General features: G+C 42.9%; 1 protein-coding gene across 1 annotated transcript in view; it reads left to right on the top strand.

Annotated features, from left to right (window-relative positions):
• The window catches only part of syne1b (spectrin repeat containing, nuclear envelope 1b), a 131,597-nt gene that overhangs the window by 103,821 nt on the left and 4,111 nt on the right, over positions 1-23,665 (top strand). The window contains exons 132-149 of the mRNA XM_039009135.1: positions 2,571-2,726; positions 3,468-3,626; positions 3,837-4,003; positions 5,819-5,981; positions 6,375-6,562; positions 7,649-7,799; positions 9,617-9,799; positions 10,005-10,142; positions 10,577-10,768; positions 11,001-11,352; positions 11,543-11,611; positions 12,521-12,663; positions 15,911-16,037; positions 18,904-19,115; positions 19,441-19,641; positions 22,491-22,619; positions 22,919-23,131; positions 23,429-23,524. Of these exons, the coding sequence (XP_038865063.1) occupies positions 2,571-2,726; positions 3,468-3,626; positions 3,837-4,003; positions 5,819-5,981; positions 6,375-6,562; positions 7,649-7,799; positions 9,617-9,799; positions 10,005-10,142; positions 10,577-10,768; positions 11,001-11,352; positions 11,543-11,611; positions 12,521-12,663; positions 15,911-16,037; positions 18,904-19,115; positions 19,441-19,641; positions 22,491-22,619; positions 22,919-23,131; positions 23,429-23,524 (3,039 nt within the window). The remainder of the gene's footprint in view (positions 1-2,570; positions 2,727-3,467; positions 3,627-3,836; positions 4,004-5,818; positions 5,982-6,374; positions 6,563-7,648; positions 7,800-9,616; positions 9,800-10,004; positions 10,143-10,576; positions 10,769-11,000; positions 11,353-11,542; positions 11,612-12,520; positions 12,664-15,910; positions 16,038-18,903; positions 19,116-19,440; positions 19,642-22,490; positions 22,620-22,918; positions 23,132-23,428; positions 23,525-23,665) is intronic.

A 23,665-nucleotide genomic window follows, 5' to 3' on the forward strand; every position in this document is an offset into this window, starting at 1 on the left:
GACGGGTCGCCACTGGTAACAGGGTTGACGTGTAATGCTCGAACTGGCTCAGATTTCCACCACAAAACACCCCAAAATTGCCAAAAAGAGTAGAACCAGCTCACCTGCTTTTACACTATGATTTGACTATAAGATGTTCATTGCTTCTTTTTGATAAATATTTATAAAGGAATAGTTTCACCATATTAAAATGAGAGTTCAGTTTACGTTACAGGGTTGACCTTAAAATGAGGGACTGACGTAAATGAATCACTTATCACACAAACGAAATAATAATCTTCATAAATGACTTTGTCAAAGCAACAAAATAACTAGGGCTTTACAATGATGGAGACATTTTGGGATTAAGTGGGTTAAAATCTTCCTAAATGTCACAGAGGGTGCATGGAGGGACATGTTAAGCTGCAGCTGGCGCAGAACAGAGTGGCACGGTTTGTTCTTAATTGTAATCAGAGGGCAGATATAAATACTATGCATGCCAGTCTCTCTTGGCTAAGAGTTGAGGAGAGACTGACTTCTTATTTTTATAAGAAACATTAATGTGTTGAAAATCCCAAATTGTTTGCATAGTCAACTTACACACAGCTCTGACACACACACTTATCCCACCAGGCATGCCACCAGGGGTCTTTTCATAGTCCCCAAATCCAGAACAAATTCAAGAAAACGTACAGTGCCTTGCAAAAGTATTCATCCCCTTGCTGTTTTTCCTATTTTGTTGCATTTCGATTTCATGTAATGGACATACACAAAATAGTCCAAATTGGTGAAGTGAAATGAAAAAAATAACTTGTTTTAAAAAATAAAAACCTGGAAAGTGGTGCGTGCATATGTATTCCCATATGTATTCCTATGTATTCCCTTTGCTACCCTTTGCTATGAAGCCCCTAAATAAGATCTGGTGCAACCAATTACCTTCAGAAGTCACATTATTAGTTAAATTAAGTCCACCTGTGTGCAATCTAAGTGTCACATGATCTCAGTATATATACACCTGTTCTGAAAGGCCCCAGAGTCTGCAACACCACTAAGCAAGGGGCACCACCAAGCAAGAGGCACCATGACGACCAAGGAGCTCTCCAAACATGTCAGGGACAAAGTTGTGGAGAAGTACAGATCAGGGTTGGGTTAAAAAAAATATCTGAAACTTTGAACATCCCACGGAGCACCATTAAATCCATTATTAAAAAAATTGAAAGAATATGGCATCATAACAAACCTGCCAAGAGAGGGCCGCTCACCAAAACTCACGGACCAGGCAAGGAGGGCATTAATCAGAGAGGCAACAAAGAGACCAAAGATAACCCCGAAGGAGTTGCAAAGCTCCACAGCGGAGATTGGAGTATCTGTCCATAGCACCACTTTAAGCCATACACTCCACAGAGCTGGGCTTTACGGAAGAGTGGCCAGAAAAAAGCCATTGCTTAAAGAAAAAATAAGCAAACGCGTTTGGTGTTCGCCAAAAGGCATGTGGGAGACTCCCTAAACATATGGAAGAAGGTTCTCTGGTCAGATGAGACTAAAATGTTGCTTTTTGGCCATCAAGGAAAACGCTATGTCTAGCACAAACCCAACACCTCTCATCACCCCGAGAACAGCATCCCCACAGTGAAGCATGGTGGTAGCAGCATCATGCTGTGGGGATGTTTTTCATCGGCAGGGATTGGGAAACTGGTCAGAATTGAAGGAATGATGGATGGCGCTCAATACAGGGAAATTCTTGAGGGAAACCTGTTTCAGTCTTCCAGAAATTTGAGACAGGGACAGAGGTTCACCTTCCAGCAGAACAATAACCCTAATACTGCTAATGCAACACTCTAGTGGTTTAAGGGGAAACGTTTAAATGTCTTGGAATAGCTTAGTCAAAGCCCAGACCTCAATCCAATTGAGAATCTGTGGTATGAATTAAAGATTGCTGTACACCAGCGGAACCTATCCAACTTGAAGGAGCTGGAGCTGTTTTGCCTTGAAGAATGGGCAAAAATCCCAGTGGCTAGATGTGCCGAGCTTATAGAGACATACCCCAAGAGACTTGCAGCTGTATTTGCTGCGAAAGGTGGATGTACAAAATATTGACTTTGAGGGGGTGAATAGTTATGCACGCTCAAGTTTTCTGTTTTTTATGTCTTATTTCTTGTTTGTTTCACAATAAAAAATATTTTGCATCTTCAAAGTGGTAGGCATGTTGTGTAAATCAAGTGATACAAACCCCCCCAAAATCTATTTTAATTCCAGGTTGTAAGGCAACAAAATAGGAAAAATGCCACGGGGGTGAATACTTTCACAAGCCACTTTACAGTATTATAAAGAGCCCTTATTGCATGGAACTTACAATTATTATACTATGTTTAATACTGAATACAGGCAGGCTCACATAATGTCCAGAGAAATTATCTGTAGGTGGGCTTAGGCCTATCATGAACTGTGTCCTAAATGGTACACAAATGGAGTGCACCATGTATGGCATACGGTGCCATTTCAAATTGACCCGTGATGTCTTTAAAAATATTCAGCTAAACATAGCCTTGGTTGCTTAAAGCAGATGATAACGTTCTCTCTCCTATGACCAGGACTTGGAGAACACGTTTGACGGCTGGACAGAAGACCTAGCCCACCTGACGGTGCTGAGGGAGTCCCTGTCTAGCTACATCAGTGCTGAGGACCTGTCTGTTCTACAGGAACGTATAGAGCTGCTGCACCGCCAGTGGGAGGAGATCTGTCACCAGGTACTGTATGGCTGTTGAATATACTGCTGTGAGGAGAAGCAGTCTCTTCCCACGGCCTCTGTGTTTCTGACGCAATGGGTGTGTCATCAGTCTAGCGAGAGAGACTAGAGCTGTCATTTTAAGTTGTAATGACATGTGGTGCCAACTGGTGGTGCTGAAGCTCCACAATAGGCCATGGCTGCACTATGTACGCATAGTTATGGGAACAGGGTTGCAGGCTTGCACTGATTGCTGACTCGTGCAGGAAGATCTGCAGCAGACTATGGTCAATATGATTGAATAGTGGTTCTGCAGTCTTCTTTATCGCCTTTGTGAAACATATCTCTGGTGATTTCATAAAGCTGGAAGCGTAATGTTTGGTATAACTAGACTTGAGATAGAGAGAACTTTCATGCAAAACAGTACAGGATGTTTCCCCTTCAAACTACATCCGGTGGTGTATGTGAATATAGGCCACATACCAGATAGTGACAGGAAGTCACACAGTGCTAGCTTTAGATGCATTACATTAGGTAACACCGCTACATCACTGCTACCTCTTCGTTCATGTTCTGCTAAATCTATGCATGTTGCCTAGTACTGCTAGTTGTGTATGTTTCTTTTTTTATATGAAAATGTTCATTTCTTTCTCTGTGCAACTATTATCCTTACCATGGGGAATTCATTTCAAATGAGTATATGTATTTACAACACCTGTGTATCTGTGTCTTGCTGTCTCTCTCTCTCTCTCTCTCTCCATAGCTATCCCTTCGACAGAATCAGGTGAGTGAGAAGCTGAATGAGTGGGCCGTGTTTAACGAGAGGAACAAGGAGCTGTGTGACTGGCTTACCAACATGGAGAGCAAGGTGTCCCAGAATGGAGACATCAGCATCGAGGAGATGATCGAGAAGCTACGCAAGGTAAACACCAACCGATACCAGACCTTGTCTTTTTGTTTGTGTTTGATTAATTAGACAAATGTCCCATTGAATTGGTCTTCTCTACTCTGAATTGCTTCTATGAGAAATGCTTGTAGAAGTTGATTCCTCTTTGAATAGTGTTTCAGTCCAAACTGTTACACTATTCTCCCTTTTACATGATCTGATGACAGTTTTTACTCCCTCTCCCAGGACTACCAGGAGGAGATAGAGGTGGCTAAGGAGAACAAGCTGCAGCTGCACAAGATGGGTGAGCGCCTGGCCAGGGCCAGCCACGAGACCAAGGCCTCTGAGATAGAACACAAACTCAGCAAGGTGGGCGAGCGCTGGCAACACCTGCTGGACCTCATCGGAGCCAGGTAAGGAGTGCATTCGGAAAGTATTCAGACCACTTGAATTTTTCCACATTTTGTTACGTTACAGCCTTATTCTAAAATGGATTAATGACAAAGCAAAAACAGGTTATTACAAATGTTAGCAAATGTATAAAAAAAAAAAAAAACTGCTATAACATTTACATAAGTATTCAGACCCTTTACTCAGAACATTGTTGAAGCACCTTTGGCAGTGATTACAGCCCCGAGTCTTCTTGGGTATGACGCTATAAGCTTGGCGCACCTGTATTTGGGTAGGTTCTCCCATTCTTCTCTGCAGATCCTCAAGCTCTGTCAGGTTGGATGGGGAGCGTCGCTGCACAGCTATTTTCAAGTCTCTCCAGAGATGTTCGATCGGGTTTAAGTCCAGGCTCTGGCTGGGCCACTCAAGGACATTCAGGGACTTGTCCTAAACCCACTCCTGTGTTGTCTTGGCTGTGTGCTTAGGGTTGTTGTCCTGTTGGAAGTTGAACCTTCGCCCCAGTCTGAGGTCCTGAGCGCTCTGGAGCAGGTTTTCATCAAGGATCTCTCTGTACTTTTCTCCATTCATCTTTCCCTCGATCCTGACTAGTCTCCCAGGCCCTGCTGCTGAAAAACATCCCCACAGCATGATGCTGCCACCACTATGCTTCACTCTAGGGATGGTGCCAGGTTTCCTCCAGACGTGACGCTTGGCATTTAGGCCAAAGAGTTCAATATTGGTTTCATCAAGCCAGAGAATCTTGTTTCTCAAGGTCTAAGAGTCATTTAGGTGCCTTTTTGCAAACTCCATGCGGGCTGTCATGTCCCTTTTACTGAGGAGTGGCTTCTGTCTGGCCACTCTACCATAAAGGCCTGATTGGTGGAGTGTTACAGAGATGGTTGTCCTTCTGGAAGGTTCTCCCATCTCCACAGAGAAACTCTGGAGCGCTGTCAGAGTGACCATTGGGTTCATGGTCACCTCCCTGACCAAGGCCCTTCTCCCCTGATTGCTCAGTTTTGCCAGGCGGCCAGCTCTAGAAAGAGTCTTGGTGGTTCCAAACTTCTTCCATTTAAGAATGATGGAGGCCACTGTGTTCTTGTGGACCGTCAATGCTGCAGACATTTTTTGATACTCTTCCCCAGATCTGTGCCTCGACACAATCCTGAGCTCTACGGACAATTCCTTTGACCTCATGGATTGGTTTATGCTCTGACATGCACTGTCAACTGTGGGACCTTATATAGACAGTCTTTCCAAATCATGTTTAATCAATTGAATTTACCACAGGTGGACTCCAATCAAGTTGTAGAAACATCTCAAGGATGATCAAAGGAAACAGGATGCACCTGAGCTCAGTTTCGAGTCTCATAGCAAAGGGTCTGAATACTTATGTAAATAAGGTATTTCTGTTTTCGCTTTGTCGTTATGTGGTATTGTGTGTAGATTGATGAGGAAAATGTTCTATTTAATCCATTTTAGAATAAGACTGTAACGTAACAAAATGTGTGAAAAGGGAAGTGGTCTGAATACTTTCCGAATGCACTGTATATACTATGGCCGGGTTTGTTTACACACGCCATTGGCGTTAATATTTTCTTTGATGCAGCCTTCTTGACTTTCAGAAACTCCCTGGCTGGCCCAGTGTACAGTACTGTACTTAGCACAATTTGACCACAATGGGACTTCCTGGTAAAATATAGCTTCAATAAAATAAAAACAATGAGTGGAAAGAAGTGGTTTAATGACTTTGTTAATTGTTTTTAGGTGCTTCTTTACTAGGAATCTGCTGTGTTATGTATGTTTTTCTAAAACAAGCATCATGTATTCGGTTGCTATAGAGTGAAGAAGCTGAGGGAGACTCTGGTGGCAGTGCAGCAGCTGGATAAGAACATGAGTAGTCTGCGGTCCTGGCTGGCCCACATAGAGACTGAGCTATGCAGACCCATCGTCTATGACACCTGTGATTCCCAGGAGATACAGAGGAAGCTGGACCTGCAGCAGGTAAATACCCCGTCAGCTTGGTGGTCCCAGATCTGTTTGTGCTGTCTTGTAGACTCCTGTAGTCGTTGTCATAGCGGTTGGCAAGATGGCACAAACAGATCTGGCACCACCAGGCTACCGCATCAGTGGGCTGTGAGTACTTTGAAAACACACTGTAGTTTACACCCCTTGGCATAGCTATTAATACAGCTACTGTACATAATCAATGATGGATGCTTATGTTGATATTTTATAGATCCTTTTTAGTTCCTAGCAGACAGGCTTACAGACAATACAATAGAGAAGGGCTTATTGAAAAATCTTAGCAGGTTTCTTGGTTCTGAAAAGATCCCACCCTCTTTCTCTAACATAGCGTACCATAACGTACTTCCATTTTTCTCTCCATCTATCCAGGAGCTTCAGCGTGACATAGAGAAGCACAGTACAGGTGTGGCGTCTGTGTTGAACCTGTGCGAGGTGCTGTTGCATGACTGCGACGCTTGTGCCACGGACACAGAGTGTGAATCTATCCAGCAGGCCACTCGCAGCCTGGACCGCCGATGGAGGAGCATCTGTGCCTTGTCCATGGAGAGAAGGCTCAAGTAAGACCTACACAGTTTAACTTAACCTTTTGCTGCAGTGGGCTAAATCAGGGTCACTCAGAGTGTTTTCTTGGTAGTCTTAAACAAATCTACTTTGAAACAAAAGTATACACCTCACACACATGGTTATGGGCTTAAAAAAAGAATACACAGGGCCTTCCAAGTGGCACAGTGGTCTAAGGCACTGCATCGCAGTGCTTGAGGCGTCACTACAGGCCCAGGTTCGATCCCAGGCTCTGTCACAGCCGGCCGTGACCGGGAGACCCATGAGGCGGCCGGGTGCCTGCAAGCTGACTTCGGTTGCAAGTTGGACAGTGTTTCCTCTGACACATTAGTGCAGCTGGCTTCCAGGTTAAGAAGCAGTGCGGCTTGGCAGGGTCGTGTTTCGGAAGATGCATGGCTCTCGACCTTCGCCTCTCCCGAGTCCGTAGGGGAGTTGCAGTGATGGAACAAGACTGTAACTACCAATTGAACAGAAAAAGGGGTACAAGTGAAAGTAAAAAATAAAACACACACACACAAAAAAGACATATATCATGTCAGATATAGAGTTTTGAGTTTGCATCCCAATATTACACTTTATATACAGTACCAGTCAAACCTACTCATTCAAGGTTTTTTCTTTATTTTAACCAAGTTCTACATTGTAGAATAATAGTGAAGACTTCAAAACTATGAAATAACACATATGGAATCATGTAGTAACCAAAAAAGTGTTAAACAAATAAAAATATATTTTAGAAGGGTGGCTACTTTGAAGATATAAAATATATTTCTAAAATATATTTTGATTTGTTTAATACTTTTTTGGGTACTACATGATTCCATATGTGTTATTTCATTGTTCTGATGTCTTCACTATTATTCTACAATGTAGAAAATAGTACAAATAAAGAAAAATCCTTTATTGAGTAGGTGTGTTCAAACTTTTGACTGGTACTGTACATCACAGAAGACTTATTTTTTCAAGAGTATCATCAAGCAAAGTGCGGTGATGTAACTCTAGGGTCGGTTAGTCTATTTGAAAGCTTATGATGTAGGCTGTCACCATAACTTAAAATAGTCCATATCGTTTTCATTTCTAAGGATTGAAGAGACATGGCGTTTATGGCAGAAGTTCTTAGAGGACTTTGCACATTTTGAGGAGTGGCTAGTGACCTCAGAGAAGACTGCTGCTCTGCCCAACTCTTCAGGCGTGCTCTACACTGTGGCCAAGGAAGAACTAAAGAAGTTTGAGGTACAGTACAACTATTACAGACCACATTATTTGATATGCTGTAAACCACTATATTCTCTCCCCCATGTATCTCACATTCAGAAGACAGTACCTCGACAGTACAGTCGTGGCGAAAAGTTTTGAGAATGACACAAATATTAATTTTCACAAAGTCTGCTGCCTAAGTTTGTATGATGCCAATTTGCATATACTCCAGAATGTTATGAAGAGTGATCAGATGAATTGCAATTAATTGCAAAGTCCCTCTTTGCCATGCAAATTAACTGAATCCCCCAAAAACATTTCCACTGCATTTCAGCCCTGCCACAAAAGGACCAGCTGACATCATGTCAGTGATTCTCTCGTTAACACAGGTGTGAGTGTTGACGAGGACAAGGCTGGAGATCACTCTGTCATGCTGATTGAGTTCGAATAACGGACTGGAAGCTTCAAAAGGAGGGTGGTGCTTGGAGTCATTGTTCTTCCTCTGTCAGCCGTGGTTACCTGCAAGGAAACACGTGCCGTCATCATTGCTTTGCACAAAAAGGGCTTCACAGGCAAGGATATTGCTGCCAGTATGATTGCACCTAATTCAACCATTTATCGGATCATAAGGAACTTCAAGGAGAGCGGTTCAATTGTTGTGAAGAAGGCTTCAGGGTGCTCAAGAAAGTCCAGCAAGCGCCAGGATCGTCTCCTAAAGTTGATTCAGCTGCGGGATCAGGGCAACACCAGTACAGAGCTTGCTCAGGAATGGCAGCAGGCAGGTGTGAGTACATCTGCACGCATGCAGTGAGGTGAAGACTTTTGGAGGATGGCCTGGTGTCAAGAAGGGCAGCAAAGAAGCCACTTCAGCAAAGAAGCCACTTCAAACATCAGGGACAGACTGATATTCTGCAAAAGGTACAGGGATTGGACTGCTAAGGACTGGGTTAAAGTCATTTTCTCTGATGAATCCCCTTTCCAATTGTTTGGGGCATCCGGAAAAAAGCTCCTCCGGAGAAGACAAGGTGAGCGCTACCATCAGTCCTGTGTCATGCCAACAGTAAAGCATCCAGAGACCATTCATGTGTGGGGTTGCTTCTCAGCCAAGGGAGTGGGCTCACTCACAATTTTGCCTAAGAACACAGCCATGAATAAAGAATGGTACCAACACATCCTCCGAGAGCAACTTCTCCAATTTGGTGACGAACAATGCCTTTTCCAGCATGATGGAGCACCTTGCCATAAGGCAAAAGTGATAACTAAGTGGCTCGGGGAACAAAACATCATATTTTGGGTCCATGGCCAGGAAACTCCCCAGACCTTAATCCCATTGAGAATTTGTGGTCAATCCTCAAGAGGCGGGTGGACAAACAAAAACCAACAAATTCTGACAAACTCCAAGCATTGATTATGCAAGAATGGGCTGCCATCAGTCAGGATGTGACCCAGAAGTTAATTGACAGCATGCCAGGGCGGATTGCAGAGGTCTTGAAAAAGAAGGGTCAACACTGCAAATATTGACTCTTTGCATCAACTTCATGTAATTGCCAATAAAAGCCTTTGACATTTATGAAATGCTTGTAATTATACTTCACTATTCCATAGGAACATCTGACAAAAATATCTAAAGACACTGAAGCAGCAAACTTTGTGGAAAATAATATTTGTGTCATTCTCAAAACTTTTGGCCACGACTTTACATATCTAGACAAAACTCATGGATGCACTAACTTGTCTCTGATTGATACTAAATGATCAATTGATCAACTGAATGATTAATCAACATTTCCTCGATCAATACTAAATGTGTGGGTTGATAAATATATATATTTTAATTATATGTTGTCCTGTAGGCATTCCAACGTCAGGTCCATGAGAGTCTGACCCAGCTGGAGCTGATCAATAAGCAGTACCGCCGTCTGGCCAGAGAGAGCCGCACCGACTCCTCCTGTCGCCTCCGGGAGATGGCCCACGACGGTAACCAGCGCTGGGACAACCTGCAGAAGAGGGTGGCCTCCATCCTCCGCAGGCTCAAGGTACAGAGTCGCGTCCATCCTTGTTGAGCAACTGTAACACAACAGGAAGTCTTGTATATAGTCCAATTCTACACTCCTAAACATCCGTAGTGCTCACAGAAAGAAATCATGAGGAGTGTCTGCCTGAAATTGCAATTCATTGGTAAATATATTTTTTGCTGCTGAGAAATGTGTATCCTAAAGCATCCCTTCATGATTTCTCCAGCACTTTATCAGTCAGCGTGAGGAGTTTGAGACGGCCAGAGACAGTATCCTGGTGTGGCTCACGGAGATGGACCTGCAGCTCACCAACATAGAGCACTTCTCAGAGTGTGACATCCAGGCCAAGATCAAACAGCTCAGGGTAAGAATGCCCACAATACCTCACCCCTTGGTGCTGCCCAGGTACATGGTACTGGTCATTTTTTATACAACTTTATTTAACTAGGCAAGTCTGTTAAGAACAAATTCTTATTTACAATGACGGCCTACACCGGCCAAACCCGGACGACGCTGGGCCAATTGTGCGCCTCCCTATGGGACTTCCAATCACGGCCGGTTGTGATACAGACTGGAATCAAATCAGGGTCTGTAGTGATGCCTCTAGCACTGAGATGCAGTGCCTTAGACCGCTGCGCCACTCGGGAGACTAAGTCATCATTTTTGCTAATAAGTTTCACACCTTGTGGTTGTGAACTCAACCTTACTTGGTTGGTCTCTGCTTCTCTTCCACTTTTTGACAACCGCTGATGTAAAATGAAGTACATTTGACTGATTGATTGATTGATTGTCTACCAGGCGTTCCAGCAGGAGATCTCTCTGACCACTGGGAAGATTGAGCACATCTTCCACCAGGGTGAGGTGCTGCTAGAGAAGAGTGAGCCTCTGGATGCCGCTGTTATAGAGGAGGAGCTGGAGGAGCTGCAGAGATACTGCCAGGAGGTGTTCGGACGTGTGGAGCGCTACTACAAGAAGCTCATACGCCTACCGGTAAGCCTAGGGATGACATCTACTGGCCCCCTTGGTTCGATTTTAATGTTGGGTGACTTGGCTTCTAGCACCCTTTCATTGTTGTTTTTTTAAAAGAGGGTTGAGCACATTCTCTCCTGTACATTCTCTCCTTCTCTCATTTTTCCAACTAATGCCATGTCTTGATTCCTGGAAGCTGCCGTTGTCTTTGTTGACTGTCTCATAAGTGTACCTCCCACTCCTCTTCCTCCAGCTAACAGGTGACGAGTACGACGTGTCATTCTCGGACCGGGAGTTTGAACTAGACGAACCTGGGTACCTGTCCAGCATTCCCTGGAGTGAGCGTCTGGGAGACTGCCTGATGTCCCCTCTACCCTCCCTAAGCCACTCTGCTTCCCTGGCTGCCCCTCTGCGGACTGGGGCTGAGCGCTCGGGCAGGGACACACCAGCCAGTGTGGACTCCATCCCCCTGGAGTGGGACCACGATTACGACCTGAGCCGGGGTCTGGAGAGCGCCAGCAGGGCCCTGGGCCTGGCCTCTGAGCAGGTGGAGCACGGAGATGAGGGGAACTACCAGGGATCAGCTTCTGCCTCTGCTCTGTCAGGTCAGTCTAGTCTATACCCCTCACACCCGTACCGTCAGATACTAAGGATAACACACCCCTCACAACTTAAGATCGCCTCGATCTCAGAGAGAGTGTGGAGACATACAGTATTGCACAGTGGCTGTTAAAGCACGCTCATATTCAGCCTTGTTAATTGTAAGAAATGTGTGTATGTATATGTTTCTTCCAGATGTAGTGATCCCAGAGAGCCCTGAGGCCTTTGTTAAACTAACTGAACAAACCCTGAGGTCCTTGGATGGTAGGCAAGATGCCGTAGTGTGGAAAAATAACACTAACAGCCCACTTACTGCCTGCTAGGAGTTTGGTTTGGTTTTCTTCCTCGCACACTGAAGCATAACACCACTTCCTAACGATTTGTATTTTTTTATATTACATTTTGCAGCACATAGGCTACTGTAGCTAACCTCAAGCTAATTTGTGGTTGGCATCCTGTGTGTTTCAAAAGGTGCATGTTGTTGTGCACTGTTGGGGAGATGTTGTTGTCTGTTTTTTGTGTTACAAATGTCCTTTGTCCCTTGTCTTCTAATTTACCACTGAATGGATAACACTCACTATTAATGATATCTTACAATGTTTTGCAGTGGATGGATTTCTATGTCTGTTTGAAGAAAACATTTAGGGACGGTTTTTCGGACACAGATTAAGACAGGTTAAAGGAAAACTCCACCCAAAAATGACATTTTGGTGTTTGTTTCATTAGTCCATTGTTGACATAGTCCCAAAATGTTTTGCTTGTCAGCAATCAAGTTTTCAAGATATGTAACTTTCATATTCTTTTCATGTATTTTGAAAGTTACATATCTTGATAACTAGATTTTTGGGTGGAATGTTCCTTTAAGCGAATCCAGGCTGTATCGCATCCGGTCGTGATTGGGAGTCCCATAGGTCGGCACACAATTGGCCCCGCGTCGTCCGGGTTTGGCCGGGGTAGGCCATCATTGTAAATAAGAATTTGTTCTTAACTGACCTGCCTAGTTAAATAAAGCTTAAATAAAATTAAACAATTAAAAAACTCCTGAATAATCTACATTGAACGTGCTTTTAAATCCAACAGGAGTAGGCTTAATCTAGGTCTAAGAAACCGGCCCTTGAACATAAAATCAAAGCCTTTATCTAATTGTATTCCATCTCATCTTCCCATCCTCAGGAGAGGGAGGTACCCTGGAGACTCACATCCTACAGTTGGACAAGGTTCTGGACACAAGCCGGTTCCACCTGCAACAGACAGAGAACATAATCCGCAGCCGCACCCCAACTGGCCCCGAGTTAGACGCTTCATACATGGGATATGTGAGTACTGCTGGTCTCATTCACTAGACTAGACACCCAAGTCTTCTGCAGCCCATTTGGCTCTCATGGTTTGTAAACATGAAGTTACGATTTAAACTATTCCATGAATGTTATTGGTATGTCTGATAAGAGCCCCTTATCACCGTTCTGTGAGTTACAGTACCAGCCAAAAGTTTGGACACACCTACTCATTCCAGGGTTTTTCATTATTTTTACTATTTTCTTAATTGTAGAATAATGGTGAAGACATCAAAACTATGAAATATCACATATGGAATCATGTAGTAACCAAAAAAGTGTTAAACAAATCTAAATATATTTTATATTTTGAGATTCTTCAAAGTAGCCACCCATTGCCTTGATGACAGCTTTGCACACTCTTGGCATTCTCTCAACAAGCTTCATGGGGTAGTCACCAGGAATGCATTTTAATTAATTGTTAAAAGTTTGTGGAATTTCTTTCCTTCTTATTGCATTTGAGACAGTCAGTTGTGTTGTGACAAGGTGGGGGGGGGGGGGGGGGCATATACAGAAGATGGCCCTACTTGGTAAAGACCAAGTCAATATTATGGCAAGAACAGCTCAAATAAGCAAAGAGAAACGACAGTCCATCATTACTTTAAGACATGAAGGTCAGTCAATCCGGAAAATGTCAAGAACTGTGAAAGTTTCTTCAAGTGCAGTCGCAAAAACCATCAAGTGCTATGATGAAACTGGCTATGATGAGGACCGCCACAGGAAGGAAGACACAGAGTTACCAATGCAGCAGAGGATACGTTCATTAGAGTTACCATCCTCAGAAATTGCAGCCCAAATAAATGCTTCACAGAGTTCAAGTAACAGACACATCTCAACATCAACTATTCAGAGGAGATTGCGTGAATTTGGCCGTCATGGTCAAATTCACGCAAAGAAACTACTACACTCAGCAAAAAAAGAAACGTCTCTTTTTCAGGACCCTGTCTTTCAAAGATAATTCGTAAAAATCCAAATAACTTCACAGATCTTCATTGTGAAGGGTTTAAACACTGTTTCCCATGCATGTTCAATGAACCATAAACAATTCATGAACATGCACCTGTGGAACGGTCGTTAAGACACTAACAGTTTACAAATGGTAGTCAATTAAGGTCACAGTTATGAAAACTTAGGACACTAAAGAGGCCTTTCTACTGATTCTGAAAAACACCAAAAGAAAGATGCCCAGGGTCCCTGCTCATCTGCGTGAATGTGCCTTAGGCATGCTGCAAGGAGGCATAAGGACTGCAGATGTGGCAAGGGCAATAAATTGCAATGTCCGTTCAGTGAGACGCCTAAGACAGAGCTACAGGGAGACAGGACGGACAGCTGATCGTCCTCGCAGTGGCAGACCACGTGTAACAACACCTGCACAGGATCGGTACATCCGAACATCACACCTGCGGGACATGTACAGGATGGCAACAACAACTGCCCGAGTTACACCAGGAATGCACAATCCCTCCATCAGTGCTCAGACTGTCTGCAATAGGCTGAGAGAGGCTGGACTGAGGGCTTGTAGTCCTGTTGTAAGGCAGGTCCTCACCAGACATCACCGGCAACAACGTCGCCTATGGGCACAAACCCACCGTCGCTGGACCAGACAGGACTGGCAAAAAGTGCTCTTCACTGACGAGTCGCGGTTTTGTCTCACCAGGGGTGATGGTCGGATTCGCGTTTCACCGAGGCCTGTACTCTGGAGCGGGATCGATTTGGAGGTGGAGGGTTCGTCATGGTCTGGGGCGGTGTGTCACAGCATCATCGGACTGAGCTTGTTGTCATTGCAGGCAATCTCAACGCTGTGCGTTACAGGGAAAACATCCTCCTCCCTCGTGGTACCCTTCCTGCAGGCTCATCCTGACATGACCCTCCAACATGACAATGCCACCAATGTGCGTGATTTCCTGCAAGACAGGAATGTCTTGGCCAGCGAAGAGCCCGGATCTCAATCCCATTGAGCACATCTGGGACCTGTTGGATCGGAGGGTGAGGGCTAGGGTCATTCCCCCCAGAAATGTCCAGGAACTTGCAGGTGCCTTGGTGGAAGAGTGGGGTAACATCCCACAGCAAGAACGGGCAAATCTGGTGCAGTCCATGAGGAGGAGATGCACTGCAGTACTTAATGCACTGATTGTTACTTTTGATTTTGACCCCCCTTTGTTCAGGGACACATTATTCCATTTCTGTTAGTCACATGTCTGTGGAACTTGTTCAGTTTGTCTCAGTTGTTGAATCTTGTTATGTTTATACAAATATTTACATGTTAAGTTTGCTGAAAATAAACGCAGTTGACAATGAGAGGACATTTCTTTTTTTGATGAGTTTACTAAAGGACACTAATAAGAAGAAAAGACTTGCTTGGGCCAAGAAACACGAGGAATGGACATTAGACCGGTGGAAATCTGTCCTTTGGTCTGATGAGTCCAAATGTGAGATGTTTGGTTCCCACCGTGAAAAATGGAGGAGGTGTGATGGTGTGGGGGTTGCTTTGCTGGTGACACTGTCGTGATTTATTTAGAATTCAAGGCACACTTAACCAGCATGGCTACCACAGCATTCTGCAACGATACGCCATCCCATCTGGTTAGTGAGACTATCATTTTTTTAACAGGACAATGACACAACACACACCCAAGCTGTGTAAGGGCTATTTGACCAAGATGGAGAGTGATGGAGTGCTGCATCAGATGAGCTGGCCTCCACAATCACCCGACCCCAACCCAATTGAGATGGTTTGGGATGAGTTGGACCGCAGAGTGAAGGAAAAGCAGCCAACAAGTGCTCATCATATGTAGGAACTCCTTCAAGACTGTTGGAAAAGCATTCCAGATGAAGCTGGTTGAGAGAATGGCAAGAGTGTGCAAAGCTGTCATCAAGGCAAAGGGTGGCTACTTTGAATAATCTAAAATATCAATTATATTTTTATTTGTTTAACACTTGTTTGGTTACTACATGATTCCATATGTGTTATTTCATAGTTTTGAAGTCTTCACTATTATTCTACAATGTAGAACATAGTAAAAATACAGAAAAACCCTTGAATGAGTATGTGTGTCCAAACTTTTGACTGGTACTGTATGTCTCAATGGAAGGTCTTTAGGAAACATTGTGTCTTTATCTACATAAATCATGTGGTTTGTAATATAAGTATCTACTCAGCGGGATTACATGATGTGAACATCTCAGTGACATGCTTTCTATCCGCTGCCTGTCCTGTCGTGTTGTGTAGATGCGTCTGTTGGGCGAGTGTCGTGGCAGTATAGACACGGTGAAGAGGGTGGGCTACGAGCTGAAGGGGGAGGAGGACAAGGCCTCAGGACTCGCTGACCCCATTGGTGGTGATTCACAAACAACAGGTAACGTTTGGCTTTCAGATGTTGATACTGTACTGTGTACGGTGCCTTCAAAGTTTTCACACCCCTTGACTTTTTCCTAATTTTGTTGTGTTACAGCCTGCATTTAAAATTGATTAAATATACCCTATAATGTCGACGTGGAATTATGTTTTTCAATATTTTTACAAATAAATGTTTGTATTTGTATTTATTAAGGATCCCAGCAACATTAAGGCAGTTATATACAATGTTAAATATTACATGACATTACATTTCATAACACTTTTCACAACACATTAAGTGTGTTCCCTCAGGCCTCTACTCTACTACCACATACAGTGGCTCCAAAATTACTGCCACCCCTGACTGGCAATGCACAAACAATACTTAAAAAAATTATAAACAATATAATTATAGAGATAAACTCAAAATACCAACATGTGAGAAATACTGCACTTTATTAATGCTTCAATGGAACCCACCACAATCATACAATTATTTAATACAAAATACATTTCACCAAAATCAAGGTTTCATCATTATTGGCACTCCTCATTTAGTACTTAGTGCCACCACCTCTGGCAAGGATAACAGCATGGTCTTTTCCTGTAATGTTTGGCAAGGTTAAGGAACACATTTGGAGGGATTTTGGACCATTTCTCTATGCAGATCCTTTCCAGATCCTTCACATTCTTGGGTTTGCGATTATCAACTGCCCTCAACTCAGCCGACAGATTTTTGATTGGATTGAGGTCCGGCGACTGAGATGGCCATGGCAGAACATTGATTTTGTTGTCACAGAACCATTTCTGTGTGGATCTTGAGGTCTGTTTTGGGTCATTGTCTTGTTGGAAAGTCCACATACGGCCAAGTCCCAGCCTTCCGGCAGAGGCAACCAGATTGTCAGTCAAAATTGCCTGATACTTGGTGGAATTTATTATGCCATCAATCTTAACCAGTGCCCCTGGACCTCTGGAATTAAAACAGCCCCAAAACATCACTGACCGACCACCATATTTCACCGTGGGTATGAGGTGCCTCTCCTTGTATGCTTCTCTGTTTTGTCGCCAAACATGCCGATGCTGTATCTGACCAAAATGTTCAATTTTGGTCTCACCTGACCAGAGCACCTTCTTCCAATCATAATTTAAATGACGTTTGGCAAACTCCACGCGCTTGCGTCTCTGTCTTGGGGTCATTAAGGGCTTTCTTCTGGCAACCCTTTCAAAGAGCCTGTGGTTGTAGAGGTGGCTTCTGATGGTGCTTTTTTTTAACCTGGTGACCCCAAGACGCCACCAAGGCCTGCAATTCTTGCACAGTGATTCTTGGGGATTTTGTTGCTTCTCTCACAATCCTCCTCCCTATCCTGGGGGGCAAAATGCATTTGCGTCCTCTACCCGTGAGGTTTTCAACTGTTCCATATCTTTAGAATTTTTTAATAATTTCCCTGACAGTGCTCAGTCATATATTCAATCGTTTGTGGATCTTCTTGTAGCCATTACCAGATTAATGAAGGTCTACGACCATCTGTCCCTTTTGAACTGCCAGTTCTTTTCTTTTCTTCATGGTGTTGGATGACAAAGGGATAATGCATGCGTGTTACCTCATTTTTATACCCTAGTGAAAAAGGAAGTGATGTAATGGCTCAATATAGTTCCTTAACACTTAGATAAACTTAAATAAGTGGAATATAATTCCTGGCTTAATTTTGGTAGATGTTATTTACAATAATATTTAAGGGTACCATTAATTGTGAAACCTTGATTTGGAGGACATTTGATTTTGGTGGGTTTCATTGAAACATTAATAAAGTACAGTATTTTTCACATGTTTGTCTCTATAATTGTATTGTTTGTGCTTTGCCAGTCTTGTGGGGTATGCAAGCTGTGTGCTGGTAGTTCAGACAGACACCTCGGTGCATTCATCATGTCAACACTTCTTATAAAAACAAGTAGTGATGAAGTCAATCTCTCCTCCATTTACATGCATATTGTTAATGTTAGCTCTCCGTGTACACATTTTAAGCACCAATCGTGCTGCCCTGTTCTGAGCAATTGTAATTTTCCAAGGTCCCTATTTGTGGCACCTGACCACACGACTGAACAGTAGTCCAGGTGCTACAAAACTAGGGCATGTAGGACCTGCCTTGTTGATAGTGTTTTTAAGAAGGCTGAGCAGTGCTTTATTATGGACGGACTTCTTCCCATCTTAGCTACTGTTGTATCAACATGTTTTGACCATCACAGTTTACAAATCATGGTTACTCCAAGTAGTTTAGTCACCTCAACTTGCTCAATTTCCACATGATTTATGACAAGATTTAGTTGAGGTTTAGTGAATTATTTGTCCCAAATACAATGCTTTTAAGTTTTTGAAATATTTAGGACTAACTTATTCCTTGCCACCCATTCTGAAACTAACGGCATCTCTTTGTTAAGTGTTGAAGTGATTTCACTTGCTGTAGTAGCTGACGTTGTGTACTGTTGAGTCATACGCATACATAGACACACTGGCTTTACTCAAAGCCGATAATCAAATATATAACTAGCCATAGACATAGATAAACTACACATATCCCGTTACCAAATTAATAATTTCATACCCTTTCTTTCCTTCCTTCTATACTGTAGGATAGTTACTGCAGTCTCAGGCCCTGAGTAAAGAGATAGTTAGACATAGATATAATAAATAACTACGTATATATCCCATTACCAAATAAATAATAAAATACTCCTTCATTCCCGCTGCGGTGTAGGTGTGATAGAACACTGGGAGTTGCTGCCCCATCCCAGGCCCTCAGTAAAGAGATGGATAAATCTAGTATAGCTATATTATATAATGCCGTTTATACATTGTAATACCCCTTTCTTCCACCCCTGGGGTGTAGGTGTGATAGAACGTTGGGAGTTGCTGCAGGCCCAGGCCCTCAGTAAAGAGATGCGTCTGAAGCAGAACCTTCAGCAGTGGCAGCAGTTCAACTCTGACCTCAATGCCGTGTGGTTGTGGCTGGACCAGGCGGCGGCGGAGCTAGAGCAGCAGCGGAGCCTGGACCTCAGCACCGACATCCAGACCATCGAGATGCGCATCAAGAAATTCAAGGTGATCTTTGACTATTGGCTTTTTGCCCTCGGAGTCCTGAAATGGGTGTTTAGCATCCTCACTAAGATTACAAAGCTTGCAAGGTTTTCCCAAAGTTCCCAGGTTTTTCAGAAATCCTGGTTGGATGGTTCCTAGTTGGAGGATTCCCTCCTTGCTTATTCCCTCTTAGTTATCGGGAATCCTTTAACTGGGATTTCTTAACCTGGGATCTTAGGGAAAGTTTCTGAAATTTTGCAACCCTAATTCTCATGTCACTTTTTTTTAAAGACTCTGCTGATATTATACACAATCTCCAATCATCTCTTTCCATAATGTCTTTCTACAGGAGCTGCAGAAGGCTGTTGACAAGCGTAAGGCCATTGTGCTATCCATTAACCTGTGCAGTGCAGAGTTTGTCCAGTCTGCCACAGAGGAATGCCAGGACCTGCAGGCCAGGCTGAAAGAGATGAACAACCGCTGGGACAGACTTGGCACCTCTCTAGGGGAGTGGAGGGCAGCACTACAGAATGCCCTCATGCAGTGTCACGTAGGTGTCCAGCTGTCTATATACCTAGCTTGGTCCCAGATCTGTGCTGTCTTGCCAACTCAAATGGCCGTTGTGGAGTTGGCAAGATAGCACAAACAGATTTGGGACCAGGCTACAGTTTTTTTGTTTGTTTTGCTTTTAGGGGGCAGATCAGCTTTAATATTGCATATAGATAGTGGCTTCTATCAATGTAATTGTCTGCATAATTTTTTATCCCCCATATACAGTATTTATGGGGAAATATATAATTTCTATATATTTTCCTTCCTTATTATTTTCCCTTAACTCTATCATCCCTCCCTTATTTGGAGTAAACTAATGGACAACAATACTTAGGCTTCTACTTCCAGCTTATATATACACTATATACATTTTACGGACACAGTATATTTTACGTTCGTTTTTTAAAATGTATTTGTGTTTTTTTTATGTCCCACCCTTCACAGCTCCCCTTAACCCCTCCCATCTATCTCTGAATACCATACATTTTGATTTCTATTAGCCATATATTTTTCAACTGTGCTGGGATGTTTCACAAAAGTCCCCAACCTTTCTATTCTCATAGTTTCTACAGATTGTAAATTAAAGAAAATGTTTTGCTGAGAGTATTATATTATTGATCGATTGACTATGACTTTCCCTGAACCTGCAACCAAAAACAAACTACATATGGGCAGTACCAAAACAAGTGATCTAATGATTCTGTCTCTTCGCAGCAAAATCTGCAGAGCTGGGATGGTTGTTTCCACCATATATATAACATTCTATTGGTTGCAAGAATTTGATATAATAATTTAAATTTAAAAACTCTTACATTTTGAATCCGGTGTCGTTTTTTTCGTCAGTTCATAAACCATGTGCCATGGAATCAGTACATCGAAAATCTCTTCAACTATTTTGCAACCTGTATGGCACAGCTGCCAATTTTGGTGTCCTTAAATTAAACTGGTATACTTTTTATTAATCACAATTTTCTTTAACCAATTTTGGTCTTAAATGCAGGGCCAACAGACAAGTTCCTTACCTTCTCCCCCTTCCACTTGTGGCAATGCTGCAATTAGTTGGTTATCATTTTGAAACAGAGCAGAAATGTCTATATATTTTTGTAAGCTACATGTGTGACAACTCCACCAGTCCTATTTATGATATAATTTACAAAGATGATGCTGTTTTATAAAATGTTATTTTATATGTTATCCAAATTGTGGATTTAAAAGTAAACATGAATCATCAGCGTACAATGACACCTTTGTTTTTAAGCCCTGGATTTCTAGTCCCTTGATATTATTGTTGGATCTGATTTTTACATTTCGATGGCCATAGTAAATAGATATGCCCATAGTGGACAACATTGTTTTACTCCTCTTGACAGTTTAATACTTTCTGAGAAGTAGCCATTATTTACTATTTTACACCTAGGGTTACTATATATAACTTTAACCCATTGCGTAAGAGATTCTCCATAATTGTAATATTCCTGGCATTTATATATAAATTCCAGTCATACTTTATCAAAAGCCTTTTTAAAATCAGCTATGAATACTAGGCCTGGTTTCCCAAATTTTTCATAGTGTTCTGTTGTTGAATCTGGCATTGATTCTTAGTGCAAATTTAGACAAATTAAAAATACCTAGTTATCGAAAAGACAAAGTCAACTGCTCCTTTAAAAATTGCAGTTAATTTTCTCAAATCGTGTTTGTTATTATCTCCAATGTATCATGAAAAAAACATATCTGATTAGGATGAATAATATCCAACAATACCTTTAATTCTATGTGCTATGCATTTTGATAGAATTTTTGCATCGCAACATGTCACGCTTGTCGAAATGAATGGACCAAGGCGCAGCGTGCGTAGAGTCCCACATATTTTAATAAATCGAAACTCACCAAACAAGCACAAACGTGACGTTCTGTGCTGCATACAGGCAGCGACACAAAAACAAGATCCCACAAACTAAAGGTGGGAAAAGGCTGCCTAAGTATGATCCCCAATCAGAGACAACGATAGACAGCTGCCTCTGATTGGGAACCATACCCGGCCAACAAAGAAATAGAAAAACTAGAATGCCCACCCAAATCACACCCTGACCTAACCAAATAGAGAAATAAAAAGGCTCTCTAAGGTCAGGGCGTGACACAACACTGAAGTTTAAGGGGCCTCCAATCTTTTTTATGGACTGGATCTTTATATTTAACACCTGGGTTTTGTTTCAGTAATTGTGAAATCAGACCTTGTTGTTGAGTATCTGGAGTGGTTAAAACATGCTAAATGCAGTCCTCTGAGTACATAAAAACAAGTATAATATACCTCAACTGGTATGCCATCCAGTGCTTGAGTTTTCCCTGATTTTAAAGGCTTTAACTGCATCAAGAAATTCCTCCTCTGTAATTTGGCAACCTGTACAGCTGTTAATTTAAAATTATGAATATAAAAAAATCCTAGCAATTAACTTTGGTTAGTGGAGATGGAGGAGACTGAAATGAAAACATATGCTCAAAGTACTTTGCTCCCTCTTTAAAAATGTTGTTTGGTGAATCATGGGTGACTCACGTCATTTGTAACAAATTTCAGTAAATTATTGTTGATAGCATTTCCATGATGAAGATTAAGAAGTAGACCAGGCTACTGTTGACTTAATCAAAGATCCAAAACTGGACAGATATTGTTTGCATGTTTGACAACTGAGACAGTCTCAATGTCCTGGACATCAAAAACAAGGTTTATCAATAGTTAGACATATTAAATATGTTACTTTTGGTAGAAGCCATGACTTTTGATAGAAGGTGGCGTAGAGTGCTGAGTACTCCATCGTCTTCGCATTTGTATTCACATCTCGTCTCCTGTAGGACTTCCATGAGATGAGTCACGGGCTGCTACTGTGGCTGGAGAACATTGACCGCAGGAGGAACGAGATTGTTCCCATTGACCCCATCCAGGACAGCGACACCCTCCACGATCACCACAAAACACTCATGGTCGGTAGAGAAGCATTATGTTGATGTGTAATCCTGAAACTCAGAACCAAATCTTGTTTGTCACGAGAGGCTAGTTAAACAGTTTTTTTTTTTTTAGGGATCCTTTTGACGCAGAATCTCTAATATTGATTCCTTTATGATTAGTTGTTTGGAATGCAAGGTCATTTATAGATCAGAGATCTGACTGCAATGTAGTCAATCTTAAACATGCAAAAACCATATTCTGGGAATCACTGACTCCTTGCACTATGATAGTGATCCTGAGCCACCATTTTATCTCCACTCCTCTCCTTCTACAGCAAATCCGTGGTGAGTTGCTGGACTCCCAGAGGAAAGTGTCGTCCCTGCAGGACATGTCCCTGCAGCTGCTGGTCAACAGCGATGGCAGCGACTGTCTGGAGGCCAAAGAGAAGGTGCACGTCATCGGGAACCGCCTCAAACTCCTCTTCAAGGAGGTGACCAGAGACCTCAGAGAGCTGGAGAAGATTCTGAACATCACCAGCAGCCAACAGGTCAGAACAGCAGCGCTTGTACTGTACAATTAAATAGAGCAATTGAATGCACCTCTATGCAGTACAAATTACACAATAATAAATAGTACAGGAGAAAAGTTTGGAGCCTTTACTGTATCTAACACAATTTCTCATGCTCGGTCCCTCCCTCCCTCCCTCCCTTTCTCCCTCCCTCCCTCCCTCCCTCCCTCCCTCCCTCCCTCCCTCTGTGTGTGTGTGTCTCTGCCTTTCTGTCTCTCCCTCCCCCTACTCTCGCTCTCTTCCTTCGGTCCTGTCTCTCTCTCTCTCTCCTCTCAGGACCTGTCTTCATGGTCGTCGGCTGATGAGCTGGACACCACCTCTGGTTCCATCAGCCCGGTGTCGGGCAGGAGCACACCAAGTCGCCGTCGATCGGTAACGTATAGTAGTCCCCCTGGCGTAACATGGTGCCCTACCAGAAGGAAGGTGTTTTGGTACTCCCCGAAAGGCCCAGACAGTGCATCACTTGTGCCCCCGAATGCAACGCCCAGTTTTCTCCAGTTTAAGCCCATGCAG

Source organism: Salvelinus namaycush, chromosome 15 (assembly GCF_016432855.1).
Source record: "Salvelinus namaycush isolate Seneca chromosome 15, SaNama_1.0, whole genome shotgun sequence".
NCBI lineage: Eukaryota > Metazoa > Chordata > Actinopteri > Salmoniformes > Salmonidae > Salvelinus > Salvelinus namaycush.